Source organism: Salvelinus alpinus, chromosome 16 (assembly GCF_045679555.1).
Source record: "Salvelinus alpinus chromosome 16, SLU_Salpinus.1, whole genome shotgun sequence".
NCBI classification, from domain to species: Eukaryota; Metazoa; Chordata; class Actinopteri; order Salmoniformes; family Salmonidae; genus Salvelinus; species Salvelinus alpinus.
Window position 1 is genome coordinate 36632075 of NC_092101.1, and position 15230 is coordinate 36647304.

General features: G+C 41.6%; 1 protein-coding gene across 14 annotated transcripts in view; it reads left to right on the plus strand.

Moving 5' to 3' along the window:
* LOC139541431 (exocyst complex component 2-like) overlaps positions 1–15230 on the plus strand; it is a 177581-nt gene that overhangs the window by 47715 nt on the left and 114636 nt on the right. For 13 of the 14 annotated variants that reach the window (XR_011668343.1, XM_071346079.1, XM_071346085.1 and 10 more), the window contains one exon: positions 11864–11983. The exons of the other annotated variant lie outside the window; for it this stretch is intronic. Coding sequence is in view for 12 of the 13 variants with exons in the window: in XM_071346079.1 (XP_071202180.1) it covers positions 11864–11983 (120 nt within the window). In the remaining variant the exon portion in view is untranslated. The remainder of the gene's footprint in view (positions 1–11863; positions 11984–15230) is intronic. 14 annotated transcript variants of the gene reach the window in all.

Sequence of the window (15230 nt, forward strand, 5' to 3'; positions counted from 1 at the left end):
AAATAATCGGAAACACAACCAAAACAAACAGCAAATGCATCCAACAAGCTTGTTGAAATCATTGCATGCTAGGAATATGGGACCAAATACTAAACTTTTGATTACTTTAATACACATATAAGTGAATTTGTCCTAATACTTTTGGTCCCCTAAAGTGGGGGGGACTATGAACAATAAGTGCTTTAATTTCGAAACGGTTTACCCGATATGGATGAAAATACCGTCAAATTAAAGCTGACAGTCTGCACTTTAACCTCATAGTCATTCTATCATTTCAAATGCAAAGTGCTGTAGTACAGAGACAAAACAACAACAAAATTGTCACTGTCCCAATACTTTTGGAGCTGACTGTTTACACACAGTATGCTCATAGACAGACGCTCACACGTACTATGTTCATATTCACAAGCCCAGACACAGAACACTGCGTGGGTGGTGACTGCCGTACGCAGTGGAGTCCCGAGTATAAACAGGGCTAATGATAAGGGGAACAGTGGTTTCCGGGGCTCAGGGTGATGAATATGGGGTCTTAGTGTGTGTCTCTACCACTCCGCTCACACGGAGCTGCTTCTCTCATATCTGGGATGGAGTTAGTTACACATCACAACAGACATGGACACCTGTCAGTCAGCTGTTAGTCTACACAGAGTCAGGAAGTCAAATGTGTGAATTTAGTGAGGGCTCAGAGTATATAGGCCTACTGTATGTAAGTACATGGATGACACCAGTCACTCAGTTTCACTTAGGGAATTATTTAAAGAAAACATTGAATATCAAAAGCACACACAGATACACACTCTGCACCAGCAGCTGTCTCCTGGCCCCCTGTCTTGTCTTGTGAGCTCAGCCACTCTACATATACCTGGCAGCCATTTACACTTGTAGACCACATCCCCGCTTCCCTCACCCTCACCCCCGCCCTCCAACCCCAGCCCCCGAAACCAGTGCTTCCCAAAAACATCCCTCAACCACAGCCCCTCCCACCCGAGGCCAGTATCTCTCAAACCCTTCCTCCACCAGCTCCACTCTCACTCCTCACAACCATCATCACACACACCCTATTGTCAGAGTCACACCTGGCAGGGCAGGCCTATTAACTCTGTGATTGATTGGTTGTGTCTACAGTAACTGATGTAATTTCCCTCTTTCATTCCTGGGGTAGCGGAATGCTCCGGAATGTTCCGGTCCAGAACGTGACGGTTCCGAAGCCCATTCTAGGGTGTTATTAAGACTCATAATTACCTCAGAAAATGATCCTAAAACATGAATTAGCTCTATTTGCCTTTGGTTGAAACTAATTAATCACATTTTGATGTGTGGTTGGTTGGTTTGTAGCATAGCAGCGATCAGTGCAGCGCTAGCAGTCAAATCAAATCAAATTTTATTGGTCACATACACGTGCTTAGCAGATGTTATTGCGGGTGTAGCGAAATGCTTGTGTTTCTATCTGACAGTGCAGTAATATCTAACAAGTAATATCTAACAATTTCACAACATATACCCAATACACACAAATCTAAGAAAAGGAAAGGAATTAAGAATATATAAATATATGGACGAGCAATGTCAGAGCGGCATAGACTAAGATACAGTAGAATAGTATTGAATACAGTATATACATATGAGATGAGTACCGTAATGCAAGATATGTAAACTTTATTAAAGTGACTAGTGTTCCATTTATTAAAGTGGCCTCTAATGTGTTAGTGATGGCTATTTAACAGTCTGATGACCTTGAGATAGAAGCTGTTTTTTAGTCTCTCAGTCCCAGCTTTGATGCACCTGTACTGACCTCGCCTTCTGGAGGCGTCAGTTGCTTCCGTATGTCTACAGTGCATTCGGAAAGTAATCAGACCCCTTGACTTTTCCCACATTTTGTTACGTTACAGCCTTATTTTAAAATTGATTAAATAGTTTTTTCCCCCTCATCAATCTACCCACAATACCCAATAATGACAAAGCAAAAACAGGTTTATAGAAATGTTTGCAAAAAAACGGAAATATTACATTTACATAAGTATTCAGGCTCTTTACTCGGTACGTTATTGAAGCACCTTTGACAGCGATTACAGCCTTCAGTCTTCTTGGGTATGACGCTATAAGCTTGGCACACCTGTATTTGGGGAGTTTCTCCCATTCTTCTCTGCAGATCCTCTCAAGCTCTGTCAAGTTGGATTGGGAGCGTCGCTGCACAGCTATTTTCAGGTCTCCAGAGATGTTAGATCGGGTTCAAGTCCAGGCTCTGGCTGGGCCACTCAAGGACATTCAGAGACTTGTTCCAAAGCCACTCCTGCGTTGTCTTGGCTATGTGTTTAGGGTCGTTGTCCTGTTGGAAGGTGAACCTTTGCCCCAGTCTGAGGTCCTGAGCGCTCTAGCGCAGGTTTTTATCAAGGACCTCTCTGAACTTTGCTCCGTTCATCTTTGCCTCGATCCTGACTAGTCAACCAGTCCCTGCCGCTGAAAAACATCCCCACAGCATGATGCTGCCCCCACCATGCTTCACTATAGGGATGGTGCCAGGTTTCCTCCAGACTTAACACTTGGCTTTCAGGCCAAAGAGTTCAATCTTGGTTTCATAAGACCAGAGAATCTTGTTTCTCATGGTCTGAAAGTCCTTTAGGTGCCTTTTGGCAAACTCCAAGCGGGCTGTCATGTGCCTTTTACTGAGTAATGGCTTCCGTCTGGCCACTCTACCATAAAGGCCTGGTTGGTGGAGTGCTGCAGAGATGATTGTCCTTCTGGAAGGTTCTTCCATTTCCACAGAGGAACTCTGGAGCTCTGTCAGAGTGACCATTGGGTTCTTGGTCACCTACCTGACCAAGTCCCTTCTCCACCGATTGCTCAGTTTGGATGGGAGGCCAGCTCTAGGAAGAGCCATGGTGGTTCCTAACTTACTCCATTCATGAATCATGGAGGCCACTGTGTTCTTGGAGACCCTCAATGCTACAGACATTTTTTGGTACTCTTCCCCAGATCTATGCCTCAACACAATCCTGTCTGAGCTCTACGGACAAGTCCTTTGACTTCATGGCTTGGTTTTTGCTCGGACATGCACTGTCAGTTAGGGGACCATATATAGACAGGTGTGTGCCTTTCCAAATCATGTACAGTCAATTGGATTTACCACAGGTGGACTCCAATCAAGTTCTAGAAGGGATGATTAATGGAAACAGGATGCACTTGAGTTCAATTTCTTTGTACTTGTTAGACAGGCTACTGCGTCTGCCATGCAGATATAGGCGTACAGAAGAAGGCTAATTTGTTAATTTTCTATTAGAATATCTTTTATAAAGATAAGTATTATATTGTTAAATTAGAGGATGAACTCTGGTAGGCCTAAAGCATTCTTCCTCTCCTCAAATTCAACTATCTAAGTCAGTTGGAGCGCTGGTGCGCATTGTCTTCATATCATAGGCCTGAGGTATAATAGGCTAATAGCCACACCAAACTGTCATTAAAGTTTAAAAACTTTATTAGGGTAATATCAAAAGTAAGTCAAGCCATTGTTTATAGGTCAATATACGAGCAGGATATTATATTGCGACAAACACAACATTTCAGTTGGAACTTTAATTTTGCCCAAAGAAAATGGCTCAACAGAATGAAACAAAACACGAACTGGTTTAAACCTTCACAAAAGTGTTGAACAGGTTATATTGCAGCATTTACCAATAAAGTCTAGTACCTACCATACCCAACAAATGACAGCAGTAGGTTAATGATATATATATATTTTTTTACAAGAGGTCTACTTAAACTAAATATGGAGCACACAATTAAAAAGTAGATCAAAATTAACTTAGCCAACGGAAATGTCTCAACAGAATGAAGCAAAACAGGTTATGCATATTTAAAGAACTGGTTTGGATGAATAAATAGGCCTACAATAAACGCCGACATTCTTCTCATATTTGTCCACTACAGTATTAAAACGTTTCCATACGGAGGACATTCCCCTGGTAGCAGGGCTCCAGACTAACATTTTCCCCTGGTGTCACTGGTTGCACCAGCCCGTGATTTGGTCGGACCCAATTTTTTGCGGCATCACACAATAGAAAAAAAAGAGTAGGCCTATCATCTTAACCGCTCTAGGGTACGTGAGACGTTAGCGTCCCACCTCTTCAACAGCCAGTGAAACTGCAGGGCGCCAAATTCAAAACAACAGAAATCCCATAATTAAAATTCCTCAAACATACATGTATTTTACACCATTTTAAAGATACACTTGTTGTAAATCCAGCCACAGTGTCCGATTTCAAAAAGGCTTTACGACGAAAGCAAACGAAACGATTATGTTAGGTGAGTGCCTATTCACAGAATAACACCGCCATTTTTTCAGCCAAAGAGAGGATTCACAAAAAGCAGAAATATAGATAAAATTAATCACTAACCTTTGATGATCTTCATCAGATGACACTCATAGGACTTCATTTTACACAATACATATATGTTTTGTTCGGTAAAGTTCATATTTATATCCAAAAATCTAAGTTTACATTGGCACCTTACGTTCAGAAGTTCCAAAACATCCTTTGATTTTGCAGAGAGCCACATCAATTTACAGGAATACTCATTATAAACATTGCTAAAAGATACAACTGTTATGCATGGAATTTTAGATGCACTTCTCCTTAATGCAACCGCTGTTTCAGATTTCAAAAAAGCTTTACGGAAAAAGCAAAAACCATGCAACAATCTGAGGTCGGCGCTCAGAGCCCAATCAAGACACAAATATAGCCGCCATATTATGCAGTCAACAAAAGTCATAAAAGCATTATAAATCTTCACTTACCTTTGCTGATCTTCGTCGGAATGCACTCCCAGGACTCCCACAAGAAATGTTCGTTTTGTTCGGTAATGTCCATCATTTATGTCCAAATAGTTACTTTTGTTAGCGCGTTTGGTAAACAAATCCAAAGTCACGAAGCGCATTCACTAAAAGCAGACGAAATGTCAAAAAGTTCCATAACAGTCAGTAGAAACATGTCAAACGATGTATTGAATCAATCTTTAGGATGTTTTTAACATAATTCTTCAATAATGTTCCAACCGGAGAATTCCTTTGTCTTCAGAAAAGAAAATGGAACGGCAGCAAACTCTCATGTGAACGCGCATGGTCAGCTCGTGGCTGCCGGCAGACCTCTGACTCATTCCTCTCTCCTTCGGCCCCACTAAACAGTAGAGGCATCAGACAAGGTTCTAAAGACTGTTGACATCTAGTGGAAGCCTTAGGAAGTGCAACATTACCAATATCCCACTGTATCTTCAATAGGAGCTGAGTTGAAAATCGACCAACCTCAGATTTCCCACTTCCTGATTGGATTTTTTCTCAGGTTTTTGCCTGCCATATGAGTTCTGTTATACTCACAGACATCATTCAAATAGTTTTAGAAACTTCAGAGTGTTTTCTGTCCAAATCTACTAATAATATGCATATTCTAGCTTTTATGGCTTTGTAGCAGGCCGTTTACTCTGGGCATGCTTTTCATCCGGACGTGAAAATACTGCCCCCTACCCGAAAGAAGTTAAAGTCATTCACAGTGCTTTATTAAAACGTGGAATTGACTACTGAGATGGTATTGAAGAATTAAGTTGTTTCATCATCTCATTATAATTGCAACCTAATCCAGTGATTGTCATGCTTTTTGTGTAGACAATTATGCTACTGTTGTTATTTTACTATTAAAATAGGGCTATATATATTTTTCAATAGAGATTAATGTTCCTGCATCTTTCTGTGCTGTAATATCATAGTTTATTTATTTATTTTAATTATTTAAGTGGAAACTCAAAACACATTAGCTAGATCACTTACTCTAAAGATAATACACACTCATAGTAGCCGTGTATTAATTTAACATTATATTAAATGTACCAAAAAATGTTGTTGGTGTAGCTTACCGTCCAAAGAGGCCTATGCAATCGCAATGGCCAATGCGCATTTCACTCACTCCGTATCTCAAAGCCATATGAAATATCCTTGTAAAATAGTTGCTATTGAACTTATAATTGAGAGTTGAGAAATACCTACAGAAAGCTGAGAACATCCTCTCTACATCTGTGACAACAAGATAACTGTGTTTTTCCAGCAATAGGGTTTTAAAATTTTATACAATCAGAAAACTTTCTTTCTCCCAGAGCATTTTTTCACCCCGGGAAAGGAAGAGGGAGAGTGGCTCGCGCGACACAAAAACAGGCCCCAGCAAAACGGGTACAGGGGCCGGCAGACACTTTCATTACAGGAATCATGAGGATAATGTAGCCTACTTTACTGTTTGACCAAATCATTGACCAAAATAGGACGTTTTTTAGTGAGGTGAATAATTTTGCAGCCAGCACCGACGCGACCAATACATATTTTTTAACTCGCACAGCCAAGACAAAGGGTCGCAAAAGGCAACTAAATGGTTGCAGTCTGGAGCCCTGCCTTGTAGGCTTTTCACTATAGGCATACTCTCTAACTTTTGTTTTACTTCAATGAAAAAGGCCTCCATCTTCGCAATCAACATTAGCCTAGGTCAAGGCTCCTCTCTCACTTTCTCTCTCTCCTCAGCAGCAGGGCAGCCCCGAACAATTTGGCTGGCTACAAATTAATTTATCAGCTTTAAAAAAAGATATATATGTATTTTTTTTTTAATTAACCCATCCACCACCCCCCTTCTTCAGAGGACACATATCTTGTTTGGTTTTTACAGCTTTTCTGCTACATTTTACAAATACATTTTACATACACATTTTGCATACTTTTATATAAAGCAATCACATAACAATAATACATGAACAAACATGAGCTCTTTAATCCCGCCCCTCAGCCACTCTCAGCCCATCCCACCTATCACCATAGACCATCATCGTTTGGTTTCCATGTGCAATATATTTTTCAATTGTGCTGTGATGTTTTACATACATTTTGAACCTTTCTAATCATATAGAATCCACAGATTGTGAGCTAAAGATGAAAGCCTTTCCTACGAGTATTATTATATTATTTATTGACTGACTATGGCTTTCCAAATCGCTCAACACTGCTATTTGTAGAGTTCATTTTAAGTGAATGTTGTAATTTTTTAACCATTCCTGAACCTGTGACCAGAAACAAGCTACATAGGGGCAATACCAGAATAAATAATCTAGTTATTCTGTCTCGTCGCAGCAAAATCTACAGTGCTGAGATTGTTGTATGCCCCGTATATATAGCATTCTGTTGATGGCATGAATTTTGTATAATCATTTAAATTGAAATACTCTTAAGTGTTGAATCAAGTGTTGTTTTTTGTACCAGTTCATTAACCATGTGCCATGGAATCGGTACATCAAAATTCTCTTCCCTTTTATTTTGCAACCTGTACGGCGCAGCTACTGTATCAACATTTTTGTCCTCAAATGAAACTGGTATATTTTTCTATTTATGCCAGTTCCTTTCAGCCAATTTGTATCTTTAATATATGGCAGTTCCCTACCTTCTCCCTTTTCCACTTGCCTCCTCCATTTTTGTGGTAATGCTGCAATCAGTTGGTTATACGTTTCTTTTGAGCAGACATTCTCATATATTTTCGATAGCTGCATAAGTCCACCGTTTATATTCACAATATCGTTAATAAATATATTAAAACATTTTCCAAAAGGAATGTTTTTTTATTAATCAGTATATTTGAGTTTAACCATAACATTTGTTGTAATATTTCTTCTATCTTCTCTGGAGGATAAAACTGAAATTGTAACCAGATTTGTATGGCTTGTTCAAGAAAGGGCGATACTTTAAACAACATTTTATTTTCAATTAGAGAGAAGTTGTAATCTGTATAAAGGCAAAAATGTAATTTTTGAACAACAGATGAGTCTTTCTTAATAATCTACTGGAGAACCATTTTGGGTTTAAGTATAATTTATGTATGAGTGAAGCTTTTAGTGAGAGGTTTAAAGCTTTAATGTTTCATCATTTTAGCCCCCTCAAACTCATATTCATTATATAAATAGGCACACACACACACATACTGGACACCATGGGAAAGGGTTCACCCGACACCTGTATCAACAGCAACAGCTCTGATCCCTCTCTCTATAAAAAAAGATGGGAACATGGCCAGGAATGAGAGAGAGAGAGAACGCAGCTCCATATGTGCAGAATCTCTGTCTGTCTGTGTGCCCATTGCTTTGCGTCTTTGTGCGTGCGGGTTGTGTGTATGCTTAAATATGTACTTCCAAACATACAGTGCCTTCAGAAAGTATTCGCATCCCTATACTTTTTCCAGATGTTGTTGTATTACAAATTGGGATTAAAATTGATTTGTCATCTTTCGTCAACGATCTACACAAAATACTCTGTAATGCCAAAGTGGAAGAAAATTCCCGAGCAGACTAGATGAAAAATCTGTCGATGTGCCCTTGAGCAAGGTACTTAACCTTAATTGCTCTGCATAAGAGCGTCTGCTAAATCAGCTGATCCAAATAATCAAAGCTTGATGATCCGTTGGTTATTTGAATCAGCGGTGTAGTACTAGGACGAAAACCAAAACGTGCACCCAGGGGGGACCCCAGGACCGAGTTTGGCAAATGCTGTGCTAAATGGCTGAAGAGTAAAAATGCAAGTTGGTTGTTGATCATTGCTAGACAGCCATTTTCAAGTTTTTCCATAGATTTTCAAGACGATTTAAGTCAAAACTCCCTCGTCCTTGCCGATGACGTCCTTGCCGATGACAAGCTTACCCATACCATAATACAGCCACCACCATGCTTGAAAATATGAAGAGTGGTACTCAGTAGTGTGTTATGTTAGTATTGTGGAGTAACTACAATGTTGTTTAATCCATCCTCAGTTATCTCCTATGACAGCCATTAAACTCTGTTACTGTTCTAAAGTTACCATTGGCCTCATGGTGAAATCCTTCCTCTCCGGCAACTGAGTCCACCTGTATATTTGTAGTGACTGGGTGTATTGATACACCATCCAAAGTGTAATTAATAACTTCACCATGCTTTAAGGGATATTCAATGCCATCTACCAATAGGTGTCCTTCTTTGCGAACCATTGGAAAACCTCCCTGGTCTTTGAGGTTGAATTTGTACTTGAAATTCACTGCTCGACAGAGAGACCTTATAGCTAATTGTATGTGTGGGGTACAGAGATGGGGTAGTAATTTAAAACAGGTTAAACACTATTATTGCACACAGAGTGAGTCCATGCAACTTATTCTGTGACTTATTAAGCACATTTTTACTCCTGAACTAATTTAGGCTTGCCATAACAAAAGGGTTGAATACTTATTGACTGAAGACATTTGAGCTTTTAATTTTTTATTAATTAATTTCTAAAAACATAATTCCACGTTGACGTTAATATTGTGTGTTGTGTGTAGATCAGTGTAATCCATTTTAAATTTGAGCTGTAACACAACAAAATGTGCAAAAGTACAGGGTGAATACTTTCTGAAGGCCCTGTATGTGTGTATAAATGTGTGTGTATGAAAGATTGTGTGCTTCTCTAGAGGGTTCTTATGGTCTCTTTCCTGGTTTATCTGACTCACCTTGTAGTTTACTAACATTTGTAGATGGAAGGGTTTGGTTAGTGCTTGTGCACAGTCAGCCTGCAGCCCTTCAATCTGGGGGATTCACCAAGCTCACTGACCACAACAGAGCAAGTGTGTCATATGTTTTGGAAATAAGTCAGCTCTTTTTCTTACTGGATTTACAGTAAGGATCTGTAGGCGTTCTAGTGGTGTTGTTCTATCAGTACTTTACCCTGATTGTTATTTTGTCTACTCCCTTCACAGAACAGCGCAAACTGGCTCTAACCAGTATAGAAAGAGGAGTGGGAGGCCCCGGTGCACAACTGAACTAGAGGACAAGTACATTAGGTGACTCCGGTTGCAAAGTTGCAAAGAAAAACCATATCTCAGACTGGCCAATAAAAAGAAAAGATTAAGATGGGCAAAACAACACAGACACTGGACAGAGGAGCCTAGAAGGCCAGTATCCCGGAGTGGCCTCTTCACTGTTGACGTTGAGACTGGTGTTTTTTGGGTACTATTTAATGAAGCTGCCAGTTGAGAACTTGTGAGGCATCTGCTTCTCAAACTAGACACTCTAATGTACTTGTCCTCTTGCTCAGTTGTGCACCGGGGCCTCCCACTCCTCTTTCTATTCTGGTTAGAGCCAGTTTGCGCTGATCTGTGAAGGGAGTAGTACACAGCGTTGTACGAGATCTTCAGTTTCTGCGCTATTTCTCACATTTAATAGCCTTAATTTCTCAGAACAAAAATAGACTGACGAGTTTCAGAAGAAAGTACTTTTGTTTCTAGCCATTTTGAGCCTGTAATCGAACCCACAAATGTTGAGAGACCTCGCTACTGTTATTTTTCACTGTCTTTTTACTGTTGTTTTTATTTCTTTACTTACCTATTGTTCACCGAATACCTTTCTTACACTGTTGGTTAGTGCCTGTAAGTAAGCATTCCACCTGTTGTATTCGGCGCATGTGACAAATAAACTTTGATGCTCCAGATACTCAACTAGTCTAAAGGTCAGTTTTATTGCTTCTTGTTTTCTAATGATCAATTAGCCTTTTAAAATGATAAACTTGAATTAGCTAACACAAAGTGACATTGGATCACAGGAGAGATGGTTGCTGATAATGGGCCTCTGTATGCCTATGTAGATGTTCCATTAAAATCAGTCGTTTCCAGCTACAATAGTCATTTAAAACATTAGCAATGTCTACACTGTATTTCTGATCAATTTGATGTCATTTTAATGGAAAAAAAATGTGCTTCTTTCAAAAACAAGGACATTTCTAAGTGACCCCAAACTTTTGAACGGTAGTGTGTATATAGTATATATACAGTACCTGTCATAAGTTTGGACACAAATACTCATTCAAGGGTTTTTCTTTATTTTTACTATTTCCTACATTGTAGAATAATAGTGAAGACATCAAAACTATGAAATAACACATATGGAATCATATAGTAACCCGAAAAGTGTTAATGGAAGCGAGTCCCTGCAGCAATGTTCCAACTTCTAGTGGAAAGCCTTCCCAGAAGAGTGGAGGCTGTTATAGCAGCAAAGGGGTACCAACTCCATATTAGTGCCCAGGATTTTGGAATGAGATATTCGATGAACAGGTGTCCACATACTAATGGTCATATAGTGTATTTTTCTATTTGGTCCTCAAACTTGAACTCGACTCTGAGATTTGCCATTTCGAAAATGAGGCATTTACCGCGAACCGGAATACGCAACATCACTCTCCCTCATCTGATTGGCCAGGTAGGCGGGCTTTTTGAGCCAGCATACACTCCCTCATCTGATTGATTGAGTTGGCGGGCCTACTGACTTTGTGGCTGTGGTAACTAGTGATGTCCCATCTAGTGGAGAGCAGCACTGTAGCTCTCTATCCCCATCTAGTGGAGGCTGGAGCGCAGTGAGTGGCCTGATCAGGCCAGCGTAATCTGACCCAGATCCAACAGACATCACTCTGCCCAGCTAAACCGAATTCACCTCTGCCTTGTACAAACCCACTGCCCTCTCCTCAGCTCCCCTTTGCTCCCTTCTCCTCCTCTCTCGCTCATCACTCTGAAACAACGGGGCATTCTCTCCATCGCCCAGGCAAGAGGAGAGATGGATCAGAAGACAAATAAAGAAAGGAGGAGGGGAGTGTTTGGTGTGAAAGCCTGCTGAGATTATTGAGGAATGTGGAGTTATTATGAAAACGGTTGATTTAATCTCTCAAGTATTTGATCCTGTGGGTTCATCTCTCTCTCTCTCTCTCTCTCTCTCTCTCTCTCTCTCTCTCTCTCTCTCTCTCTCTCTCTCTCTCTGTCTTGCTCTCTCTCTCTACCTCTCTCCCTCTATCTCGCCATCTCAGTGGGGTTGGGGGCCATAGCCCTGAATCTAGAGGGGGACCCTCGCCCGTCGGCCCTCAGTAGGATCAGGGACACAGCTTCTCTGAAGAGGGGGTGCAGTCTGCGTACCCCCCGCCCCAGCAGTGAGTAACACTAGCTACACTATATAAACTCAGCAAAAAAAGAAACGTCCTCTCACTGTCAACTGCATTTATTTTCAGCAAACGTAACATGTGTAAATATTTGTATAAACAAAACCAGATTCAACAACTGAGACATTAACTGAACAAGTTCCACAGACATGTGACAAACAGAAATGGAATAATGTGTTCCTGAACAAAGGGGGGGTCAAAATCAAAAGTAACAGTCAGTATCTGGTGTGGCCACCAGCTGCATTAAGTACTGCATTGCATCTCCTCCTCATGAACTGCACCAGATTTGCCAGTTCTTGCTGTGAGATGTTACCCCACTCTTCCACCAAGGCACCTGCAAGTTCCCAGACATTTCTGGGGGGAATGGCCCTAGCCATCACCCTACGATCCAACAGGTCCCAGACGTGCTCAATGGGATTGAGATCCGGGCTCTTAGCTGGCCATGGCAGAACACTGACATTCCTGCCTTGCAGGAAATCACGCACAGAACGAGCAGTATGGCTGGTGGCATTGTCATGCCAGGGTCATGTCAGGATGAGCCTGCAGGAAGGGTACCACATGAGGGAGGAGGATGTCTTCCCTGTAATGCACAGCGTTGAGATTGCCTGCAATGACAACAAGCTCAGTCCGATGATGCTGTGACACACCGCCCCAGACCATGACGGACCCTCCACCTCCAAATCGATTCCGCTCCAGAGTACAGGCCTCGGTGTAACGCTCATTCCTTCGACGATAAACGCGAGTCCGACAATCACACCTGGTGAGACAAAACCGCGACTCGTCAGTGAAGAGCACTTTCACTTTTTGCCAGTCCTGTCTGGTCCAGTGACGGTGGGTTTGTGCCCATAGGCGACGTTGTTGCCGGTGATGTCTGGTGAGGACCTGCCTTACAACAGGCCTACACGCCCTCAGTCCAGCCTCTTTCAGCCTATTGCGGACAGTCTGAGCACTGATGGAGGGATTGTGCGTTCCTGGTGTAACTCAGGCAGTTGTTGTTGCCATCCTGTACCTGTCCCGCAAGTGTGATTTTCAGATGTACCGATCCTGTGCAGGTGTTGTTACACGTGGTCTGCCACTGCGAGAACGATCAGCTGTCCGTCCTGTCTCCCTGTTGCGCTGTCTTAGGCGTCTCACAGTACAGACATTGCAATTTATTGCCTTGGCCACATCTGCAGTCCTCATGCCTCTTTGCAGCATGCCTAAGGCACGTTCACGCAGATTAGCAGCGACCCTGGGCATCTTTCTTTTGGTATTTTTTAGTCAGTAGAAAGGCCTCTTTAGTGTCCTAAGTTTTCATAACTGTGACCTAAATTGCCTACCGTCTGTAAGCTGTTAGTGTCTTAATGACCGTTCCACAGGTGCTTGTTCATTAAATGTTTATGGTTCATTGAACAAGCATGGGAAACAGTGTTTAAACCCTTTACAATGAAGATCTGTGAAGTTATTTGGATTTTTACAAATTATCTTTGAAAGACAGGGTCCTGAAAAAGGGCCGTTTATTTTTTTGCTGAGTTTATATATATATATTTTTTGTTTTTATTTAACCTTTATTTATCTAGGCAAGTCAGTTTAGAACAAATTGTTATTTACAATGACGGCCTACACCGGCCAAACCCTGGACGACGCTGGGATCACAGTCGGTTGTGATACAGCCTGGATACGAACCAGGGTGTCTGTAGTGACGCCTCAAGCACTGAGATGCAGAGCCTTAGAACGCTGCGCCACTCGGGAGCTCAATTTGTCTAGGACCAAAAGGCTCCTTAACAGCTTCTACCCTCAAGCCATAAGACTGCTGAAAACTTTATCAAATTGCCACCAGACTATTTACATTGACCCCCCCATTAGTTTTTTTTACACTGCTGCTACTCACTGTTTATTATCTATGCAGGGTCACTTCACCCCTACCTATATGTACAAATTACCTCGACTAACCTGTACCCCCGCACATTGACCTGGTACCGGTACCCCGTGTATATAGCCTCGTTATTGTTATTTTATTGTGTTACTTACATTTTCTTTACTTTAGTTTATTTGGTAAACATTTTCTTAAATCTTCTTGAACTGCACTGTTGGTTAAGGGCTTGTAAGTAAGCATTTCACGGTAAGGTCTGCACATGTTGTATTCTGCACATGTGTCAAATAAAGTTTGTTTTGATTACAGTACAGTATAACAATATATCAAGTTAAATCAAATCAAATGTGTCACATACATGTGTTTAGCAGATGTTATTGCGGTTGTGTTTCTAGCTCCAACAGTGCAGTAATATCTAACAATTCACAACCATACACACAACCTAAAAGTAAAAGAATGGAATTAAGGAATATTTAAATATTAGGATGTCAGAGTAGCATAGACTAAAATACAGTAGAATAGAATACAGTATATACATATGAGATGAGTAAAGGCAAAATATGCAAACATTATTAAAGTGACTAGTGTTCCATTATTAAGTGGCCAGTGATTTCAAGTCTATGTAAGTGGGGAAGCAGCCTCTAAGGTGCAGGGTTACGTAACCGTGTGGAAGCCGCCTAGTGATGGCTATTTCACAGTCTGATGGCCTTGAGATAGAAGCTGTTTTTCAATCTCTCGGTCCCAGCTTTGATGCACCTGTACTGACCTCGCCTTCTGGATGATAGCGGGGTGAACAGACAGTGGCTCGGGTGGTTGTTGTCCTTGTTGATCTTTTTGGCCTTCCTGTGACACCGGGTACTGTAGGTGTCATGGAGGGCAGGTAGTTTACCCCCGGTGGTACGTTGGGCAGACCGCACCACCGCCTGGAGAGACCTGCGGTTGTGGGCGGTGCAGTTGCCGTGATACAGCCCGAGGGGATGCTCTCAATTGTGCATCTGTAAAGGTTTGTGAGGGTTTTAGGTGCCAAGTCAAATTTCTTCAGCCTCCTGATGTTGAAGAGGCCCTGTTGCGCCTTCTTCACCACACTGTCTGTGTAGGTGGACCATTTCAGATCGTCAGTGATGTGTATGCCAAGGAACTTGAAGCTTTCCACCTGCTACACTGCGGTCCCGTCCCACTGCTGGCCCGTAGGGCAGTGCGATGGCGATTGCATCGTCTGTGGCTCTATTGGGGTGGTAAGCAAATTTAAGTGGGTCTAGGGTGTCCGGTAAGGTAGAGGTGATATGATCCTTAACTAGCCCCTCAAACCACTTCATGATGACAGAAGTGAGTGCTACGGGGCGATAGTCATTCAGTTCAGTTACCTTTGCTTTCTTGGGTACAGGA